A 23,555-nucleotide genomic window follows, 5' to 3' on the forward strand; every position below is an offset into this window, starting at 1 on the left:
CCCCTCTAACCACACAGGAGAACAAAGATCTTTTGCAAGCCTTTTTCCAAGTCACTTTTTTTTTTTTTTTTTTTTTGCCTGCTGCTCCACAGCTCAGTTTCTTGTTGCAAACCACTTCCCAATTCCTTCAGGAATTTTGGAAACTGAGATCGAACTCACTTCAGCTCAGGATAGACTTTCTCCAGATACCACTGGAAGGATTTACAGTTCAGTTTGCGGCGCTGCTCCACTCGGTCTGCAATACTGAAAACACAGACACACACAGTGACCAGGAGGAAGGGGGACGATCGAGAGCAGTCAAGAAGTCTGAGGGGGACTGTATAGTTTTCCACCTTTGCTCATTCTCCCACCTAGTTGTCACTGGGTTTAGAGCACTAGCAGTGACCTGAGGTGAAGAATAGACAGGCAAGAGAGGAATATTGAAAAGAAAGAAACAATTCTTGCACTTCTTTTGGTTCAGAAAGATGCTGGGGTCCAGGTTCTATAATGTTAAAATAACACAGTGCATGTAAAGGTACTGTAAGACTGAGAAAGCATTTCAGCCTCTGGGTGCCTTTGTAGAAGCACTCAATGAAACTTACACAGCCATCAGCTCCTAAAAAGGCCTAGAAAGCATTTACCTTATGGTATACACAAATGGCTCATCCCTGTGGCTGCCAGAATTAAGGGGACATGGCAGCAGCTGTAGTCTCAGGTTGGACTGCAAACCTAAAAACTAAAGCGATTTCTTCTTAGGCAGTTTTGAGAAAGAAGGTAAGAGGAAATTAACTCAGTGCCCTGTAACTTCCTGCTGTAGCAGCCCTTCCAACTCTGACCTCCTTGGCTTTGGATGGCTGAAGAACTCTGCTTGAGCAGTCCCACTGAGCAGTGAAATTAGGGACTGTCCTCTTCAAGCTATACTGCTACAAGTGTGTCTTGGAAAGGACTTTCAGATGCACCCACGTTCCTTGACATCCTCAGCCCACAGAGGCCATCCATATCTCAGGCGTATTTATGGAGATCTCACAGCTGCATCTAAATTGTGGGGAAAGAAGGTCAATTCTTGGACCTTTTGATGGTGTCAGAGATCTTTGCATTCTAAATCTAGATAAATAATGCAGGTTCACAGGGCTGTCACTACAGGTCAAGAAATCACCCCAAATCGAAAACCAACTGATCTGCTTTAGCTCTTACTTGGCCATTGCTATCTGTAAATCTGGTAGGAAATGCATGCAAACAAAAACTGCAAGTTTAGGCCCTAAGACACAAAAGCGATATGTGCAAGTTCAATATGCAATACTTCAGTTTCTTTTTTGAGTAGGAGCATTGCTTACTGGCTGGCTGCTGCAGTCAATACAAAGACAGAAAAATTAGGTAGGTAAAGCTATTGTCATGGCAATATCAGGATGTACAATGATAAGCCTGTATGGGCCAGACCAAACCTGCTTGTCACCACATAAGTAGTATATCATTATCCAATGTTCACAGGGGATACAACACAGATACATGTGCCTCCCAGGATGTTTTTAACGTTCACTCAGAAATCACAGGCATTTGATACAGAGAACCAGCTCTCCTCTCATCCCAAGTTTTGGTGCCCAATGATTTCTGGATCACAACTCTAAAAAGCCCACAATAGCGAGACTTATGTGGCCTGCAGATAGCTTGATCTAGGATGCTGCAAGAAACAGTTCTTCACAGAAGTGGGCTCAGAAGGTGCTAGAGACCAGATTGTGTTTCAGCACAAGATGTCTCACCATTGGCCGTGCTCTGTCCAACCTTACAAAATGAGCAAACCACCTCATCCACTCATCAGCAAAGAGGGGAGCACACCAGGTAGCAATGAGTGCCAGCTAGCTCTGCTTGGCCCTGGATTCTGCATGTACACCAAGCTCTAGTAACTGCACAGCTCACATTTCCAGAGCACATGCATACTGTATTAGAAAATATTCTTATCCCCTTAAAAAGCCTGGCATCTTAATTTCATTACAGCTCACTTTGGCCTTCCCCTAACAGATGATTTACAGAGGACTAATGGAGGAAAAATTAAGTGAATTAGAAGAAAACATGCCAGTCAGACACTTGAGCTGTAACACTCCTGGCAAGTCAGCAGTTCAGAGCATCTCTGTTTCTCTTTACCACGTTCAGAACCAGAGAAGATCCAACAAATATTTCTTGCTAAGAAGTGGCTTACTAGAGTCCTCCTAGTGAGGTTTGGGAGCAGCTTACCTTCCATATGACTTGCCAATGGCTGATGGCCGGGCTTCGTAGTAATACTGCTTGTACTCATCCATCCACACCTCCGCTGTGCGCTTAGTGTTCCTACATGGGAACAAGGGGATGCTTTGCTGAGTACTGCTGGAGAACCTGCCCCCCTGTCAAACAGTGCTACGTGGGCAGACCCAGGGCCTGTCTGCCAGGGGGGAGTTGGGAATAGCACTAGACATGAAATAAAGTGGGCACCACAGTCAGATTTAGACTGAATGTGTTAACTCTACAAAGCCTTGTGGGGATGCTACAGTTCAGAATATAAATTAAAAAAAAAAAAACAACACAAAACACAACAAAACAGAGTTTACCATGATTTCTTTCACATACGTTCCCACTGCAGAAGTAACTGGTCTGACTGGTCACCACCATTCTGCTCCCTTTCTCCAGACTAGAACGTTACCATGGAATAACTCAGCTTGGAAAGCAACTCTAGTTACGATCTGACCCAATCCTCCTGCAGAAAGCAGGACTAACTTCAGCTAGGCAACACTGCTCAAAACCTTGCCTGAGTTCTGAAATTTCCAAGAATGGAGATTTTATCACCTCTCTGGGACTCTGCTCCAGTACTTCACTGGTCTCATCATTTTTCTCTTCCCCTCTGTCCTGCGAGTTGTCCACAGGGCTCATCACAGCACACACACAGCTCAGTAGGATCTCTGGACTTGAAAGCAGCTCAGAGACATCTAAGGACTGCTGATACCCAGGCATGTGTCATTGGGAGGTGGCCAGGGTCTCTCCCTGGGGCACTGCTCCCCTCCACCATTGCAGAGAGAGGAAAAGCAAGACGTAGTAACACAAACAACAGGGAACAGAGAAGGGAACATTGTGCATTGACCAACAGCAACTCATCTTCCCCTTGAGAACAGATGCTCAGCCACAAGTTGTTTTCTGTCAGCAGGGAGAAAGACAATAAAGAATTCAGGCTGATTTAGAGATGCCCAACATCGAGGTGACCTGGCTGTTACCACCTACTTGATGTAAGTTAGTGCATTGCCTTCAGGGAAGTCATATGGATGGCGCTTCCTGAACACATGTCCCACACGACTGCAGGGAACAATCTCCAAGCTGCCACCACACATCCACACTCGGAAAGAGAGCTCTGGAAGAGACCCAAGAGTCATAGAGTTGAAGTCAGACCATTAGCATTTCCAAAGAGAGTAACCTCAGCAGTGTGCCTGAAATCCTTGTCCCTCTGCTCTAGGTATATTTACTACAAAGTAAAACCAGACAAAGTGATGCCATGGTAAGAGAGGGAAAATCCCTCTGCCCTTTGTTAAAACAGAGGCAACTCCAGTGCTGGCCTTCTCCAATACCACTCCACTGTTTGGGCCTCTGAGCATTTCAGTGAGACGCCTTTTCATTTGACCAGATCTTAGCAGCTGTAGTCAGGCTTTCAGGACAGCATTCGGTAACAAATCAAGATCACCTCCACACCCACCCTGCTCTGAGCTTCTGCAACTCACCCACCCTGAAAATGGGTGGAAGAAAAACGAATGAAGAATTTGCTAGATGAAGCAAATCATGTGAGGAAGAGAAGGAGTTTAGGAGACAAAGGAGAAAGGAGAGAACAAGGCACATCAAGCAAGTCCTCTCCCCAAGAAAATTGAGTCATTGGTTGGGATTTCAGATGAAGTGTCTGCCATAAGAGACTCAGAATGTATAGACTGATCGCTTCAAAAGTTTTACTCACTTGTGGTCTCCCTGCCCAAATTATGGCTCTGATGTTTAGAAATTAAAAAAGAAACAGTGCATCCAGACTTAATGGCTGTTTCAAAGCACGCACACACACTAACATCATCCCACCCTTCATCTTTCTCCTTGGCTTTCCTCTACAGTTCCTGGGAAAGGTTGTTTAAACAGCATGGTAGTTTACTTGTCTGGCTGTTTGGCAATCGGATGGTTGTGGGATTTTTTTGAAGGGGAGGAAGAGATGGTGTATTTAACCCAACTTCTAAGTAGTTGTCTGTACTTTCTGTCATTTCTTATTAGTTGCAGTTTCTCCCTCAATCTTTCCTACAGCTTTGAAGAGAGGAAGGACTCAAAAACAAACAAAAAAGAACAACTAAAACAACAACAACAAAAACACAAGACGTAAGTTTCTATCTGGTATTATATCCAGGTGGCAGCTGCCCTCCTCAAATGAGGTTCTGATTCATTCTGGTCTGTAACAAAAACAAAATTCTCAAGCTAGCATGTTTTATTTAAAGCAATGTCCATTTCCCAAGAAGAATCCTCATATTCATATCTTAGGCACACAGACAGACTTTGCATGACTGGGTTTGCAAATGGCAATTCTTTAACAGCGGGGAGAAAGGATGCAGATTTTTGGCACAAAATAGAAAATGGAGATCAAGCATAACATATTAAGGACTTTATCTGTTTTTTCTAATGAAAAATGAGATTTTTTTGCTATGTATTTTCCAGCACCCGACCTTGCCCATATATGCTTTAAATGATTTTATTGCTGTGCCTTTTCCCCACTTGAAAAAAGTTCTTACCTATTCACATCCAGCTGAAGAATACTTTGACAGCTGATAACCACTACCTGACCATTCTTATGTACCTGCTCCTCCAGCTCTGTGCCCTTTAAAACCTTCTCTTACATTGTTTCCTTGCAGGAAAAATGTTTCCAAGGAAAAGTTTATTGAAAATGGCCTTTGTGGCCATTCTCACCCACCCAGACTAGTCAGAGCTACTCTCTCAATTCACCCATCAAAAGGTGACCTTATCTAAACAATTGCTTTCCACTCAAAATTGTAATGCGTAGTAAAAAGTGTTTCAGAACATAACCAACACTCTTCCTTCATCACAAAAACCAGATTTCCATTAAGTATGGAAAACATTTCTTTCAGAGTAGAAATTGAACACTAAATATTTTTTAAAGAAAAGGAACTTTTTGTTGTAAGTTGGTTTCTGCTCATCTACTACATAAGAGAAACAAGCTGAATGTAGAAGCCACTGATGGAATTACTGCCTCATATTATGCTGAAGGGCTGAACAAATGTTAGCTTCGGGGATAAAATAAAATATTTTCCCATTGCCATCAGCACACTGCCATTGTAGCAACACATCTCAGGGACAGACCCCATTGTACCCCATTATATGCGCTGTGCACTGAGCCTTGCTTTTGTAAAAGAGTCGAGGTGCAGGATAACAGCCAAGTGATGAGGGACAACTAACTTAATGGATACTGCACAAGGCAAAACTGGCAAGCCCTGCATGCTCAGCCCAATCCCACACAGCCTAGCCCAACCATTGCCAGGCTTTATGAGAGCAGTTTGAAGGAGAATGAAGCAGTTCAGCGAAGGTTTTCATCACCTCTATGTACAAGAAAAGTTGTGGGTGTGCAGGTAACTGCCACTTACTGCAGAGAGCTCTGCTTTAGCATCAGCTATGGACATACACACCAAAAAACAGTGCTAGGCTTCCTGATGGGCAGCAGCAGGCAATGAAAAGCCTAAATTCTTCCACTGTTTTGGGGATTTTCAGCTTTTACACAGGTGAAGCTCAGAGGCTGACTCTGCAGGAATATTCTCCAAAAATAAGCAACAATTTAAACATTAGGAGAGGAGTTCTTTTTATTACTATTCTTAACTTGTTTGTACTGTAGAAGCACTCATACAATGCTGCATATGCATATAAGACAGTGATAGCCCTGATATCAAAGGGCCTCTGTTTACCTTGTGCAAAACTGACATGAAATTCTGACCCAAGTGGTGATAGCCTGACAATGTCTGTAACCTTCTATCAACATGCAGATCTTGGAAGAAGAGCTCTGCTAACTGATGAATACTGGGAAATGGCCTGCATTAGTGTGTCATTCCCCAGACACTCTAAACTTACCAAAATTTTCTCCTCCCCAGATGTCCATTTGAGTATCATATTTTCCCAGGTGGTTAAACCAGGATTTGTTAATCACAAAGATGCCTCCTGCTATGACAGGGGTTCTGGAAAAGAAAGCACAAGCCCGTATTAAATAAGCTCACATACTCATGTGCATGCAGCACCACCATCACTGCCATCTTCATTTTAGAGGGGGGGTATTTTGTGCAGGCCTGACTAACCATCTCTCTCATTCAAAACAGGAAAACAGAAGTCAGCTGATCACGTTCCTACTTTGCTGAGATGCCCCTCACAAGATCCTCCCCCATCCTTTATTAGACTGTACTGCAAGGACTACACAAATAATGCAGTGTCTTTTGCATTTATACAAATACATACAGTGTGCTGGAATGACAGAGGTATTGTCTGATGGCTGTGTTCACCAACTAGACATGGTGTGAGTGGTTTTGCTGTATGTAGTGCTGGATACTTCTTGAGTGCAAAACACAGACTTACAAATTACATAAAGGAATAAAATGGCACTTCTGTTACAAACAGGGAGCTGAGTACTGTGACTTCTTACACCAGGATTTTTCATGCTCTATATCCCTCAAAACCACACACAGCAGCAGGGCTGGCAATAACCACTGCAGCCAACACAATCTGTTTTTGTGCGGACACACTTATTTAGGATAGAAGGTTAATTCTGTGCTCAAATTAATAGGCAAGATTAAGCTCCTCGCTCTGCTTTACATTTCCTGAGGTGATTGTTTAGCTGCTTCTTTCCTTAGTTCCTCACCTAGAAGACAGAGGTAATTAAAAATGATTTCTGGAGGCATTCAGAGTGTTGCGGGAAACCATAAAACAAATACAGAACAGGAAGAGGTGGCTTGTTGGGATAGCACAGCTACAAGCCAGTGAAACTATATAGCTGCTATTCATATGGTATTCAGGAAGCAAAACTTGAAGAATTATGGTATTGCTGCATTACAAGATTTCTTTAGAAATAACATGAAAAGTTTGCCTTTATCAAGTAAAAACAGTGAAATGTTGTCCCCAGCAAGACAACCCTTTGCACTCCTTGCCATAAAAGCAAAGGCTCAGTAAAGGCATTTGAAGGTCTGCACGCAGTCCATCAGAGATAGCTACCTTATAGACTGAGTTGGGTCTGTCCTGGACATCTTCTGCTCTATAGGAATCTGCTCCCACTTAAAGTGAAGACTCCAGTCAAATCCTGAGAAGAAAAGAAACACGCCAGATAGGCTTTGTTCTTGACTTTCTACCAGCTTCAGCTCCCACCTTTACATCACAGGCAATACTTACTTTCCTTCCTCAACACCCCTCACAGTCTAGCCAAAAGGGGAAGAGTTTATCTTAATGTAGCCAAGAAGTTGTTGCCAATTTTGTCTTGGCATCTTCATCCCTCAGCAGCACAGGACTCCAATCAGTTCCACTCCACATGCTCAGGAGAGTGTTGTCAGAGTGACACATACTAATTAGGGTTGTTGCATTTTGGCCAGTCTGTTTTACACTTCCCTGTCTGCCAGAGTTATTCAGCTTCAATCACAGCACTTTGTGGGATGTAATGTATTCTGGGAACAAAGGCTTGCAGGTCATTTTACCATTTTAACATCCAAGCCTACTGTTTATTTATAATTGGTCTGTGGTGGAGAGCTGAGCACATCACAGACACTAGCACTATATCCTGTTGAGGTTAGCCACTGAATGAGTAGCCTTCAGTGAGCAAGCAGTGCAGCAGTGAAATGCAGCTACCTACATTTCCTCTAGCCACAGCAGGAGCTCACACTACAGGCAGCCACAGGAACAGCCATAAGAGGGTTCAGCTGCTAGGAGAGTGGTGGTTTTAAGGAGAGGCCCGGCAGTAGAAGCAAGCAACTGAAGTGGGTGTCAGACACCAACATACATACAGTGCTTTGCAAACGAGACTCACACAAGGTAGGAGCTTTGTCTCTGAACTCTAAGCTGAAAGCAATCCTTGCCTGGGAAAGCTAGCAGAGAAGACAGGACAAGCCCTAGGCAGTGAGTATGTGCTACCTGAATAACTACCAGGAGGTGAATTGCTCTCATGTCCAAAAACATACACACAGAAGTTCAGATGCCCTCTGAATCCTCATCTGCAGTAGCATGCATGCATATGCAGCTTCCAAGGGATTGCAAAGGTTTATATTTACAAGCAGCCCATGTGATGTTGCAGAATCACAGCACTGCCATAGCACTTCAACATCACACAGAGCAGACAAAGCCTGGCAATGTTGTGCACATGTGCAGAATTTAATCTCCTCTTCACTGTTTTAGTGGGTCTTTCCCAAGGAGCAAATTACATCACACAGTAACAGCCCAAGATGCCAGATTGACCACAAGGAATATAAGAAGCGAGAAGGGTTTGTAGAAGTGGCTTTCACCTATTTTATTTGCTATCACCCTTCTTCCTTTACTGTAAACTGTAAAGATTGATTTCCCTGGTTTATGAACATGTGAAAGCACAGGAGGGTGTTCCACATCTGGCTGTTTGGCCTGAATGCCACAGCCCAAAAATGCTACTGTTCACTTGCTGACAGGAGGTGAAGTGGCCAGAGGATACACTGATAGGCTTCATCCGTTAGCTAAGCCCTTAAACTGCAAAATACCATGATGATGATGCAAGCTCAAGAACAAAACCATATTTGGACTTTATTTCAACTCCGCAAAATATCCAACTTAGCAATTTGCAGGAAAAGGAGGACAAAACCCATCAGGAAAGAGGAGCTTTTTTTTTTTTTTTTTAAAGCTGAAGTAGACATCAATTATTTTTTTTAAGCAATATCCCTCAGGCCCAGCTATCACAAAAGCCATTAATTATACCCACCTCCCCTCAGATCTGCTGATGCTGCCAGGTAGGCAAAGTTATCCAGGCTGATAACATCAATGATTGGACTCACCACTCGGGTATAATCCTGAAAGGGACAGAGAAAGGGGGAAAAAAAGCAGTCAGGTATTTCTCAAGGGTCTGGAAAAGCTGCCAGAGATCATAAAAAAGCTGCACATGTAGCATGCAAATTTTTATTTGGCTTTTCCAGTATAGTTTTGACAGCTGAGCAGTGATTGATGTACACTATGTTCAAATGGAGAAGGTTGGATATTAGCCAAGTGTAGACCATGGATAAAGAGAATGAGGCAAGAGACCCACATACCCAGAAGTGCTGCCAAGAAACAGCTCAATTTCCTGCCCAAGATACAGGACATGAATCATTGTCCCAAAGGTTTTGTGCTTGTTTTGATATCTACTGATTTCTGCTCAGCCATTCTTGAATTAACTCATGATCAGACCAGAAACAATTGCAAACTGAAAAATATACAATATCTTAATATTAAGGAATTAGGACACTTCACTGGCTGTAAGGGTGCAATCCTTATAACAGAATTTGAGATTGTAATAAGTTTCCATCACAGCACTGAAGAAAGTCTTCTGAAAGTTGAAATCTCAGATGAAACAGATCTGGTAATGCCAAAGCCAGTATCTTGCTATCACTTGACAGCCTTCACAGCCTACCTACCAAACATCCATTTTATGCCTTACAGTAGCTCTTTTTGCTTGGCCAGCAGGGCACAACTAGCAAAAGCCGTTTGTTCGTGCATATTCCCCTTCACACAGTGACAACTGCACAAGGAGTGTATCAGTAAGGCCTGAGCCCTGCCCTTAAACCTACTCTGGCAGCACAGCACTCACACAGCTTAGGAACCCCATGCTGTATGTTGACTTAAAAGGCAGAATATACGTGGGCTTCTGAGATAGAGGATTTACTGAGCAGGACTAAGAAGTGGAAGCTTTTAAGTCATCATTCCTGAAGTTTTGCCTTCTTCCAGTTTAAGCCAGACATGGATACGAGTCAGCATAAAAGACTCAAACTCCTTTTTCTGGAGCCCATTACTCCATAGAATCCTGTATTTCAAAGGAGTGGAACAATCCCAGCCCCTTGCAAGCAGAGCTAAGTCTTCTTGCAAGCAGGGCTAACGCTTCTCCCCTTACCCCTCCCATTTCTCTTTTAGCAGAGCTATGTTTTCCTCCAGCCCTACAGTGCAACCAGGGTGACAGTCCAGATTCACACCAATACTTTCTGAACTAAACCAGCAAAGGTACATCCCCACATGCACAGGCAGCTCTTCTGTGCTGGGAAGCTGCCTACATGCAGGTGGTTTGTGTTGGCAGCTCAGCAGGAGCATTAGTGGAAGGAAAGTTTGGCAGTGACAAGACAGAGGGGAAGGTCCAGCAACAAGGGAGACAGCAGCCATGGAAAAAGTTGCCCAGTGCGTGCTGAGGTCACTATCCTATGTGCAGGCAGAAAAGAAGCACAACACTGCAGGACAGCTGAGGTACAAGTTGGTGGTTCAATTATTCACCATTGCATCTCATCACTCAGCACCTGCTGCCCTGCTATGTTGGCAGCAGAATGCAAGAAGTCCATCAGGGTTCTGCTGCCCATCTAGCTCAGGCTGTACGTCCATCTGCCTGAGAAAGGCTACTTGAGAAGGCTCTGTCCTTGCTGGCACTGCTCAAGGCACCTGAAAGCATGGGATTCATCAGTCCCAGACACACTAGCCCTCATCCAGCTCAGAGAGGGGAGATGGTGCTCACCTCTTTCACTCTCTGAAGCATGGGCTGCAGCCACTCACTGTTGACTTCACAGTGACTGTCTAAGAAGGTGAGGATGTCAGCAGTGGCCGTTTCAGCTCCTCGCACCCGAGAACGAATCAGCCCTGCAAGGGGGAAAGGATGCAGAAGAAGAGAAGAAAGGTTACAAAGGTAAACAGCTGAGCATCTTGCAAAAACTAAAGTACTTCTTGTAAATGTTACATAAGAATACCAGGCACTTCTCCAATACAACACCTCTGTCAGGAGCAGAAAGCAGCTTTGGCAGGGCATCCCCTGGGGCAACATCAAATCTGAGCCCTCCCAACACACAAGGAATTATCTCACATGCCACTTCTGTTCATGCCACTGAACCCTCCCCTGGTTCCTGCCTTGATGACAGTTCCTTGATGACAGTGGGAGCTATTGGGAATAGGTGAACGGTTGGACTGGATGATCTTTTAAGTCTTTTCTAACCTTGGTGATTCTATGATTCCCTTCCCACAGGGTTTCTCTATTCTCTGTTCACAGAGCCTCCAACATTAGGACACCAAGCCCTTATACTGATAAAAACAAACCATAATGGTAAGAAACAACATGCACACAGCTGGCAAGCAAACAGGGCCACATGGGCAAATCCAGCAAATCTTTGTACCTGCAAAGCTTCCACACTCACCTTCTCGACGGATGTTTCGTAGACACTTGACCTTGGGGATCTTGGTAAGGAGCTGACAGTCCTCAGCTTAAGGAAGGCAAAAAACATTTGGTACATACACATGAATTATTTGGCTTCAGTAGAGAGCTCCAACTAACTGTTCTCTTGTATCTCCATGGGAGGGGAATTTCTGCTTTCATTTAATATCAGCCTGATGGCCACAGTCCTCCTGTTTGAAGGGTACACAGAAGAGACTGCTTGCCCACTGCCCGCCTCAGACAGCTGAGCCTGTGCCTCCTGACACTCTGTTAATCCAGGCCTCCATTCTCTTGCACTTCTCACTTCACAAGGATAATGGGGCATGTGCTGGTAACATGGCACTGAGTGGATGGCTTTGATGAAACGTAGAGACTATAGGGAGCCAGAGCTGCAAACTGCAGAAGTTCCAAGTAAAAGAGAATCCTGTCATATAAAATGGTTTCATCCATTTTCTTTGCCCTCAGCGGCTCATTTGGGCATTTCCTAACATTTGTTCTTAGGGTGGTTTCTGCTTGATTTTATTTAATAAAAGCCACGGAGAGTAGATCTGCTTCCCTGGAGGCACCATTACACTAACACACAGATGTCTAACTAAGGGCTTTGCTGGCAGCTTGCCAGGAGCTTGTGCCATCCCTCATTTCCTTTGCTCAGGGAACACGATGGAGAGCAACAGCTACCGGGTCCAGCCCAGCCATATGAAGGAGCACCACATCATGCAGGACGCCACAGGCTAGGCTGCCTACAGACCTCCTCTACTCCCATCCACAGAAGCAACACTTTGTAGCACACACTATTTTCCCTTGCTCCACTATAATATCCCATTCCTCCATATATTCCATGTTCCTCTTTATGTCTCACATCCTCTCTTTCCCACTGCCATCCTTCCACAGATGTCGTGCTCCAGGGAGAACATGAAGGCCATCAGCCAAATTGCATCTCCTGGCATGGTCCTGCAAGAGCATTTCTGCTCTCAAAGGTACATGCATGCAATCTAAAATACTGCTCTTGTATGGGCACTTTGGCAGCTGCTGCACTATCCAAGTGAAGTGGCAGGTGTTCTTAATTAAAACCTACCGAGATTTTGCTGGACATCTGCTACAAGTGAAAGCATCACTCAGCTTGGCTAAGCCACAATTTCAAGTACATACAAGAATCCATATCAAGTCACTTACTCTGTAGGAGTGAAACTTATCACTACTTGCAAGAATCGATGGATTCTTTATCTTTGCAGAAACTGAGGCAGATGTTAAAACTAAGTGTCAGTCCTCAAGCAGGTACTAAAGTGGTGAACTAAAGTTCAGAGGCCTCAGTAGAGTAGTTGTAGAACCACCGGTATCTGTTTGCCAGCAAGAAAAATAAGAACTACCATAGGATGGGGCTTTGCAAAAATTCTTCTACCTAAGAGCCTAAATGGCAGTTTGTAGCTGAAGCCTGTGCAGTACTGGCACCAGAGATCCAGTTTGTGTTGATCTGGAACACTTCGGCCACTGACACTGGAATTTTCAGGTGCTGAATGTGAGACAGTTAGGACTCAGAAACACCCAGTTTCAATAGTTGGGTGCAGCTCAGTCCTTATCCAGACACGACTCTGAAGCCCTCACAGGTTTTAATACCTAATTTCACCATCCACCTCTGCCATGGCCTCTACCATGCATGTAAACTACGCACACAAATACCACCTCCCTTTTCCTCCTCCCTTGCAAAGAGACATGATGGAATTTCTGTGAAAGAAGGGAATAAACAAAGCAACCAAAAAGGAGAACAGAAGGAGAAAGAACAAATGAAAGGGAAATAGGTCCATACTTACGATCTGAGCTGAAGTCATCTACCAAAATAATTTCCTGGATGAGGTTGGGAGGGGTCCGGTTCAGGACGCTGCAGGGATCCAGAGAAGAAAAAGACAGTCTTTGCGAGTTGCCATAATAATGATAATGGTAATAGTGACACAAGTCTGCTGTGCCGTGCATTACAGCAGGAATACCAAACTCAGAAATGTGGAAAGAGGTAACACAGCTCTTTGTATGAGGGTCCATTGGAAGCTGAACTGCAAGCAGAAACATCCCAGAAAGCTACAGCATCTCAATCAAACCTGAGAAGGACCCCATAGCTAGAAAGATGGTTGTAGGGTCTGCCTGGAAGCACCTAGGAAAGGATGCTGAAGCATGCTCTCTGCCTCCTAAAAGACAAAGAGGAGAGCATTAACAGCCCTGCAGCAACCAGGAAGCTGTTCCTGTCCACCAGACTCCGGACAAAGCTCATCACTGCTGGGAAGTAAAAAGACAGCTGTTACTTTTCCCAGCTAGGAGCGCTCTCAGTCTTTTCTTAATGATTCTCTTTTTGGGAAGAAACCAATTCTCTTTTATGGCAATATTTTGGACTTGTTTTGGTTTGGGTTTTTTATTCCCTTCTTTCGATTGTTATTTGTCTTTCTTTCAAGCCATGTCTCTGAGAATACAGACTTTCCCTTGGGCTGGGATTCACTGTGGCCTGCAATTGGCTTGTGTTTACAAGATGCAGGCTTTCATATACAAGGAAGGAGAATAAGAGTTTACACTCCTCACAGAGATCAATACAGTCTAGTACTTTAGACTTACAGCATCTTCATTTTGAACTCCTCGTTCCTCTCATTTGTTTTAAAATAATTGAATTAATTTTCCATAAACTTCTTCAAGCCTCTCCTCTGGCTTTACTAGAGCTACACAGCATATTCCCTCTTTAAGCCTCCTTCCGCAAATGCACAGGCAGGTGCTTACTGCCTTCAGTAAGATGGCTCATATACTGAACATTGCTCACACTTGAGCACACCAGTGAAGAGGACAGTTCTGCAAACTTCAGCCTTAAAAATCAGAGACAATCTCTGTCCTCCTGGTGCTTGCTTTTCTGATTTCAAGCAATTTTAGAGAAAGCATTGCTTAAATATTTTGGGTTATCTTATTTTGTTCAATTCGTTTTGTTTTCTGTTTATTTTGCCTCCTCTTTGTTTTGGTTTCTTTTACACAGGAAACACAACAGCAGCAACACCATACTCCCAAGCATAGACTACTAAGGCTAAAGAGAGAGAAATTACTGTATGGTAATTAGCACCACGAATGGCTTTGCACACAGAGCCCAAATTTCCTTAGTTTTCCACTGTCCCACAGTGCAAAATCATTCCTGCTCTGCTGCTCTGTATCACATCCTACTCCATTTCAGATTTATACTGCCTCATATACCTCAAGAGTATTTGTATTTTGAGCTTACACATCCCAAGATGACAGACATTGCATTTTTCAAAGCTGAATCTCATTTGCTGCTCTTGGCTCATACTCCTCTGGATACTTCAGAACTGCATAATGGGGTGGAAGGTGGGGCTATGTTCCTTCTCGCATTTATGATTGCCCCTTCCCCCAGAATAGCTATTATCTGCATATTTTACAGACAAAGTTGCCTTGCACTGAAATTCTTGTTCATACAGACTTAACACAAAACATTAACAGTCCTGACTGGCCACATCCTGCAGCATAACTGCTGTAAAATGGTATTCTACACATTCTCTTGCTACCCTATTAGCAATACTCGCATTTTCTCCACAAGTTTCAGGTCTTCCAACTCAACAGAACTGGAGAAAAGGCAATACACTTTGTTCTCTCTTCCTCAGTTGTTCGCTCTGTCCCCCAGCAGAGAGGAAATATTCTTGAGGAGTTCACTACTTATTGTTCAATGCCTAGTTCAGCTCTCAGCTCTGCAATAATTTGCTGTGGATCCTCGGAAAAGGTACTTAATCTTCTTTGTACTTTGTCTTGCCTGTCTTTTTAACAAGGAACACAGCAGTCTACTATTTCACCTCAGAGAGGTGAACAGACTGGCACAACAATTGATTACTCTTAGGCACAGAATGTATTACTAGGCTTCCAAAATCCCAGTGCTAATCCTTCTTCTACAGCAGAAACAGAGACTATTCCCCTCATCTCAAGGATACCTTACCCTCCTTATTCTTTTCTCACAACTTTCTTTTTTCAATGTCAGTGCCCTTACTTTGTCCCATAACACCATTTCAATATTGCCAATATTCTACTAATATTCTAGCTGCTCTACGCTGCTGATTTGTCCCTCTCCCATCAGTCCAGATACTTTTTTTTTTTTTTTTTTCCTTTTTTCTTCTGTGAAATTATCTCCTCTGTTTATGGTTATCAAGCCTTCTCTGATTTAAAAGTGAAGGCTCCTAGCCAATGTCTGGCTGAGTACCACTGAAAATACTGTAGAACCCAAGAATTCATCCTTTGGGACCACTCACCAAACAGGGATAAATCCAGAACACTTCTGACATTTGATGTTACAGAGTCACTATCCTTGGAGATACTCAAAACAAACTGGACATAGACCTCAGCAACCTATTCGAGCTGATCCTGCTTTGAGCAAGTCTGGCATTATGCATTGGCAACATTCATCTGGTCCTTAGTACATATAACCCACAGAGGATCTGGATATCAATTCCTATCTTTATGGGTTACTTCTGTTTTGAATGTCATCTTCTCTATATTTTATCATCACAGCATCTTCTATTTGATCGGCTGCATTGAGATTTTCTTAAGGATCACACTACCACAGTTTCTGAGCACCTAACGATTTATTGTTTGACCTATGATATAATCAGCAGAAATCTCCTGCTGTTGTCCTACTAGCAGCACTGTAGTTCCAAACAAATCTACTTATTTTCTGAACAGTGGCTGTGTAGGGTTAATTTTATGGTTTAAATGAAAAGAGAATGATAAGAAAAGGCAAAAATGTGTTAATGCAATATATACAGGACTCTGAAAATACAGCAGCACCAAACCCGGCAGACTGAAACGCAGCCTTCTAACCATGAGGCCAACTTGGGAAAGCCTGTTATTTATTCACAACGTACATTTCTCTAAGCCCACAGGACCTGACAGGAGAAGTGATGATGATGAATAATACATTCCTGTTAGTGAAACCATGAATTCAACCTTCTACCTGAACAATTCAATCTCCTTTCAGCCTTCACAAGCTGTTCCTGGACTTGCTTGCAGGCTTCAGAGACCATGTGAACAAAGGCTTGATAACTCTGAGGGCAAAGGGCATTTTTTTTTTTAATGTAGAAAGGAAAAGGAAAAGAACCTCCCCACATTCTACAGGGATGATGAGGAGGGGAAAGTGCAGCACTGCTTTGTGGTACAGATAATTGCATGCTTTCTTCTGCTTGGGGACAAGACTCTATGTCACTATTTACCTGATAGATTTGGCTACTGCTGATACTCAGACATTAGGAGGTACTGGCACAAGATAGCAGGTGTCCTGTACGTACAACAGGGTCTGTGTGAAAAGCCCCAGGGAAGACCTGGTAGGCCATTAGGTTCAGATGTTTCTTTTAATCAGCTTTCTGCTTGAAAGACTGCTCACCCTGTTCTCAGCAGGATAGCCCCACCTCCTGAAACATGTACCCTAGCAGGAGACTGGCTGCATATTTCTGTTAAAATACACCTTCACAGGCCCATCCCCTCAGCTACATCTGGAAGCCCACATTTTCCCCCTCTGGTCCCACAATCTTCCAAACCAAGATCATACTGACCATTCCCCATCTGTGGAGGCAGGTCCAGCAGCCCTTTTCCTGCTGCTAATGATCCCATCACAAGAACTATGCAGTAGCTACCTGCAGACACTTTGAAGAAACACCCACATCACCAATCCCCAGCCCAGACCCATCTTCGTGGGCCACGTCTAGGACAGATCACTAAGCATACAGGGGAGGTCCACCCACCTTGCTTGCATAACCACTGGAAAATGTCTACACCTGCAACAGTGCCCCCCCAGAGCCCAGCCCTTCTTGCTGAACTCACCTCCTCACCGTGCGGAGCAGCGCAGAGCGGGCCTCATTGTGGAAGGTGATGATGAGGCTGGTAGCTGGCAGGTCTGCATCATAGTGTACAGAGGTGCACCTGCAACACAGAAGAGCAGAAGCATGAGCCAAACACTTTCCACCAGCTGGGGCAACACATCAACAACTTCCTGAGGAGAAGAGAACTAACATGCTAAAAACAGAAACAGAGCAGCAGAGCTGCAGCAAGGAAAGCCTCAGCAGCCCCTGTACTAAGGACAGCAGACTGTGCCTGCCAAAAGGCAAAAGCTTTGAGGTTCTGGTACCAAACTCATAATGCTGCATGCATTATGGATGAGAATGCATGACTTCCCTGGGGAACAAATGCTCAACACTGTGGATTCTAGCCCATGAATTTGCCTGTGTTTCATGTACTCCAGTTCCTTCGTGCATAGGATGTGCACATGCTAAGGATGCATAAAGCTGGTAGATCCAGGCATCAGTTCAAACTCTTTGGGCCTACTGAGGTTCCTCAGCTTTTCTTCTGAACATTAATATCTCAGATAGCAACAGAAAATAATTCTTCCCTTCTTCCCATTTCACTTAGTAATATTATGTATGCTCATCCATATTCTCAGAATGAAGAATCAGCTTGCGCCAAGACTGATTATACCATGCGGACAACAAGCATTCTGGAGAACAACTCATGGCTATGAATCTTGGATCCAGTTCTGGCAGTGCTAGAAATGGCAGATTTGGACTGATGTGCTCCTGTGGAATTGTGGCTTATTTTTATTTTTAACTACTCCAGGCCATGCTTAGACTAAATACATCACTGGACAGAATATGATTTATTTGTCACAGCCACTTGTTGTACTTCTACATTTACTTACCATTCTTCTATGGCTATTATTGGACTGTAACTATTTTTATCATCATGCTCAATTCTGCTAGTTTAAAACTATTCTAATCTATTGTTATTTTTCATTGTAACAAATTGCATTTGTTAAGGGTACAATGACTTCTTCCATTAATTTTCAAGCATACAAGGAAACCCTCATAAAAAGCTTGGGACCAGACATATCACATTTATTATTGTTTCAAAATGACTCCATGGTTTAATGAATGTAAAATGCATGAAGTCACCAGCAAGTAGAAAAACAAGATATTGCTGTGCACATTATTTGAGACAGACTTTCCAAGTTCTCAGCATTATTAGAGCATCACAGGGGACAAATATGAAGTTCATGCTTGTAAGCTGGGTCTGCCTTTGCTTTGGATCAAAAACCAGCTAGCTACATCTTCAGTTAGAATTAGCTTGAAGGATGTAGACTCAAATATGCCCTATCTGAGCTTTGGTGCCTAAGGAAAAATACAGTAGTGACCAATTCATCCCTGACTCCTTGAACTGAGCCAAAGCCATTTGTGACAGAAGGAAGGGCTTTCTCAAACCACATGTAACTTGTACCAGCAGAAATAAGTCCTTATGTTAAGCTGCCATCACAGCAACCACTCCACCCAACCACTCCAATATTGCTACACAACACGGTACTCAAAAGCAACATCTCACTCTCAAACCAACCCCCCTGCAAATAGTAGGAACACAATAACAGATCTCTCTGCCTTGATTATATGCTGCTTAAGGCGTCCCCATTGCTATAGGGAATCTCTGCAAAGCTGAGGCCTGAAGTAGCTATACATTTCCAGAGAACAGTATACATATGTCTTTAGACTGAAGCACACAGGTAGGGCTTCTCACAAAAAGCATCCTCTGCATGCTACTACAGATCACAGATCAAAATAAATAATTTATCTTTGAAGGGTACTGGTTTAGGCCAGAACATGACAGCAGATTAACAGCAAACAGCAACACACATGCAATGGCATGTGCAGGGTGACCGGGGGATCAGGCCTAGCCAGCATGGGTTTATGAAGGGCAGGTCCTGTTTGACCAACCTGATCTCCTTCTATGATCTAGTGACCCATCTGGTGGATGAAGGAAAGGCTGTTGATGTGGTCTACCTAGACTTCAGCAAAGCCTTTGACACTGTCTCCCACAGCATTCTCCTGCAGAAGCTGGCAGCCAGAGGCTTGGATGGGTACACTCTTGGCTGGGTAAGGAGCTGGCTGGAGGGCCGGGCACAGAGAGTGGTGGTGAATGGAGTCAAATCCAGCTGGCGACCGGTCGTGAGTGGTGTTCCTCAGGGGTCGGTGCTGGGGCCTGTCCTCTTCAATATCTTTATTGATGACCTCGATGAGGGCATCGAGTGCACCCTCAGTAAATTCGCAGATGACACTAAATTGGCTGGAAGTGTGGATCTGCCTGGGGGTAGCGAGGCCCTACAGAGGGATCTGGACAGGCTGGAGAGCTGGGCTGGAGCCAATGGAATGAGTTTCAACAAGGCCAAATGCCGGGTCCTGCACTTCGGCCACAACAACCCCAGGCGACGCTACAGGCTTGGGGCGGTGTGGCTGGAGGACTGCGTAGAGGAAATGGACCTGGGGGTATTGATTGATGCTCGGCTGAACATGAGCCGACAGTGTGCCCAGGTGGCCAAGAAGGCCAATGGCATCCTGGCTTGCATCAGAAACAGTGTTGCAAGCAGGAGCAGAGAGGTGATTGTTCCCCTATATTCAGCACTCGTGAGGCCGCACCTCGAGTACTGTGTCCAGTTTTGGGCCCCTCACTGCAAGAAAGATATTGAGGCCCTGGAACGTGTTCAAAGAAGGGCAACGAAGCTGGTGAGGGGTCTGGAACACAGGCCATATGAGGAGAGGCTGAAGGAGCTGGGAATGTTCAGCCTGGAGAAGAGGAGGCTCAGGGGAGACCTTATTGCTCTCTATAACTTCCTGAAGGGAGGTTGTAGTGAGCTGGGGGTCGGCCTCTTCTCTCGTGTCATTAGGGATAGGACCAGGGGGAATGGTTTCAAGCTACGCCAGGGGAAATTCAGGCTGGACATGAGGAAGTATTACTTTTCAGAAAGGGTGGTCAGGCACTGGAATGGACTGCCCAGGGAGGTGGTGGAATCACCGAGCCTGGGGGTGTTCAAGGAAAGACTGGATGTTGCGTTGAGGGACATGGTTTAGTAGGAGCTATTGGGAATAGGTGAACGGTTGGACTGGGTGATCTTTTAGGTCTTTTCCAACCTTAGTGATTCTATGATTCTATGATTCTAATTCTGCATGGCAGGGGGACTGCCAGTAACAGAGGACATGCACCACTGCCTCTGAGTCACCAGCAAGCCAACCCTGAATACTACACTGGGGAACAGAAGCACAAGACTTTCATCTAACCAAGGTCCCAGCCGCTTCCATTCACTAAGCACCCTGAGGGCTGTCAGTGCTGGCAGGCTTGCAGAGCTCCACATCTCCTGACACCCCTTTTGCAGCTTCAATCAAGTTAGATGCCTGGTTTCCTCTTCCCAGAAGTTAAGAGGCGTTGCTTTGCAACACTACATCTAAGTTTCAAACAGACACCAGTGCTTCTGACATGGTTACTTTGCTCCTATTTTTTCTTCTTTGAAGTAGGCTGCTTTGCAATATTCTGTTACTATCAAACCTATCATCTTCAAGGTAGTGTTATCCTTCTGTACTACAGAAAGAACAAAATAATTACCTGAGCTCTGGTAGTCATTTACAGATTAGCTTAGTCAGCAAAATAAATTCACTCCAGTGAAACAAGGACAGAACAAGGAGCACTCTGCAAGCCATGAAATATTCACTGTCTGAACATGAAAAGCTCATTATTTTCATCCCCACCTCAGCAGAGTTCATCCAAACCGTAACACTCAGAACACACTAAACGAGATTTAGACAGCCAGTTCATAGCAGGTGAGCAACACCAAAGTAAAGCAATGCTACAACAGCTGAGTACCTTGCAGATAGGACAGAGGCTCACTGAGAAATCCTGAGTGTGGGGGATTTTATGCAAAAAACAGCTTCCGGTCAAGCAATTTAAGCTGCAATAGAGGGGCTGTTCTGAAACTCAAATGCTGAAGTAATAGGATGGAGTTTAGACCAGGGAGAAGATATGCTAGAAAAGCAACAAACTAGGACTGAATTAGCCAGGGGTCTCCCATGCATTTGAGACCTTTCCAGATTAACCATGAAACAAAGTGACAGACCTTAGAGAAGAAAAGCTAAAACCATCTTCTGTTAACAGGGCAGAACACAGGAAGTCTCTGGACTCCCCACAGCAAGCAGCAGCCATGGCTTGGAGCAAGGGCTGCACAGTACCTGTAGTGCCTGGTGTCCCGTATGGGCCGGTCACTGCTGAGTTTGTCACTCTCTAGCTGATTAAAAGCATGCTGGCGGTAGGGGTCTTCTCCAGCCTTCAGCAGCTTTGAGGACAAATAAGCTTTCTCATCAAAAGCCCTCCTGCTGTTCTTCTCTCCCTGGGGAGCCCTCGTCACCTAGAAAAGAGATAAGCATCAGGGAGAGCAGCTGATTGATGTTTCAACACTGGTAACACATTCAGATGTATACACTAAGGGAATGGAGGTCATTTGTGACACATCTGGAAGCTGGTCAGGTATGGAGAAAGGCAGGACAGGCAAGAGCTTGGAAAAGAAAGGAAGAAACCTTATGGATGTAACGTTACAATTGCCTTCTCCAAGGAAAATTGCAGGCCTTGCTATCCTTGCAGACTTGAGTAGCTTGGGTTGAAAGCTGCATTTCTGATAGCCCAGGCAGAGCCAAATTCTCTGCAGCACTTGTTACACAGAACATGTGAGACTGTAGGCATTTGGAAGCTCTTGCAGACAGCACAGGTTTGAGAGCAGCTCCAGCCAATGCGGCTAAAACAGTATTTCGAGGAAAAACATTTTCAGCTTTTCGTCAATCACTACTGCATACAAACACTGTCACAGCTGATTCAGCAGGTTCCCCTCTGTGCCTCACCACCCAGTTTCACAGAACTCAAAAATAAAACCGAAAACTGCATACAACCATCCCCAGTCCTACACACAAGCTAGAACAACTGGGTTATCCCCTCTCCGCTCTCTAAAGGCTTCTTAACTTTCCCTTCCTGGGTCATTGAGTCCACGCAATGCCAGCACTTGAGGACCATTCACTACAGCCACTGGTAGGGAAACTGGGATAATACACACAGCAAAAAAGGTGTTTAACAAACTGCCTATGGTAGCAGTTTGAAAGATGAAATCATGAAGAAGCCATAAAATGCTTCCAGCCTTATACGACGGTATGCTGGACTTCCCTAAAACTGCTGGAAGAGGCAGATTCTGGCATATCTGCAACTCATAGAAAGTGGCAAAAAAACTCTCCAGATCTCAAGATCCCTGTATAGTCAATGAATATTAAGATGCTATAATTACAAAATAAACAAGAGAGTTAGGCAAAGCAGATTATGATAACAAAAAGAGGATAGAAAGCTTACCCATATCCTAGGCTCACTTACAAAAAACTCCAGCAGAGCATGTCTCCAGAAGAGATCCTTCCCCACTGGCAGTCAGCTCTTAAATGGGTCTAGGAGAGGTGCAGCCAGGCTCCATCCTTTCCTGCAGCACAGGTGAATTGCCTTCAGCTGTGCTCCTCTGGCTGACTCATGGCTCACCTCAGGTGATCAATCAGAGGTTCAGGCCGTGACTCAGCAGTTCCTATACAATCCCCCTATTTAAAACAGTTTGGATATCCTCTAATATTAGGTTTGATCATGCTTCTTCCTCTGCTACATGACTACTTTTAAGACTGTTAGAGGGCAAGAGACCGTGGGCTGGTCATCAATGTCAGGCAGCAGTTCACTTAATCCATCTTAATAGGGTTGGTGACAACTCAAGAGACACCGCACATGGCAAATTCCCAAAGCAGCAGAGTGTTTTGAGGTAAAAATGTCTCTGCACTCATCTCTGAAGGCTGTTCTGCAGTTCAGACAACCCTAAGAGACATGGACAGTGGAATAAGATGACAGTAAATGGAATTCAGTGTAGGCAAATGCAAGGTAATGCACATTAGAAGAAACAAATTCAACAACTCGTGCACACTGATGAACTGCAAACTGACCGTGACCACTCGTGTTACAGATCTGAGAAATTCCATGGACAGCTGAGCAAAACCTCAGCAGTCAGTCAGCAGAGGTGGAAGATAGGACAACAAGAGCAGACTAAGGACAGGATGGAGAAAACAAATTATCGTGAATGCTGTTATACAAAAAGTCAGTGACAGCTCAGCACTTGTGGCCAGAGCACAGATTTTTGTCAAGCCAGACTCTGGAAAGAAATTATTAGGGGATGAAGAGAAGCTAAAGGTTAAGATTATTCAGTTTGGAGAGAAGATGAATAAAGTGAGGGGGAAAAAATGATAAGAAGTCCTATAAAATTATGCCTACTATA

At 44.3% G+C, this 23,555-nt stretch overlaps 1 protein-coding gene across 1 annotated transcript in view; it reads right to left on the minus strand.

The window, feature by feature from the left end:
• GALNT16 (polypeptide N-acetylgalactosaminyltransferase 16) overlaps positions 1–23,555 on the minus strand; it is a 58,816-nt gene that overhangs the window by 9,497 nt on the left and 25,764 nt on the right. The window contains exons 2-12 of the mRNA XM_048948188.1: positions 21,445–21,620; positions 17,231–17,329; positions 13,201–13,268; positions 11,376–11,441; positions 10,706–10,827; positions 8,939–9,026; positions 7,222–7,306; positions 6,094–6,197; positions 3,223–3,349; positions 2,209–2,301; positions 160–243 (exon numbers count right to left, since the gene is read on the minus strand). Coding sequence (XP_048804145.1) covers positions 160–243; positions 2,209–2,301; positions 3,223–3,349; positions 6,094–6,197; positions 7,222–7,306; positions 8,939–9,026; positions 10,706–10,827; positions 11,376–11,441; positions 13,201–13,268; positions 17,231–17,329; positions 21,445–21,620 — 1,112 coding nt within the window. The remainder of the gene's footprint in view (positions 1–159; positions 244–2,208; positions 2,302–3,222; positions 3,350–6,093; positions 6,198–7,221; positions 7,307–8,938; positions 9,027–10,705; positions 10,828–11,375; positions 11,442–13,200; positions 13,269–17,230; positions 17,330–21,444; positions 21,621–23,555) is intronic.

This window comes from Lagopus muta, chromosome 6 (assembly GCF_023343835.1).
Source record: "Lagopus muta isolate bLagMut1 chromosome 6, bLagMut1 primary, whole genome shotgun sequence".
NCBI classification, from domain to species: Eukaryota; Metazoa; Chordata; class Aves; order Galliformes; family Phasianidae; genus Lagopus; species Lagopus muta.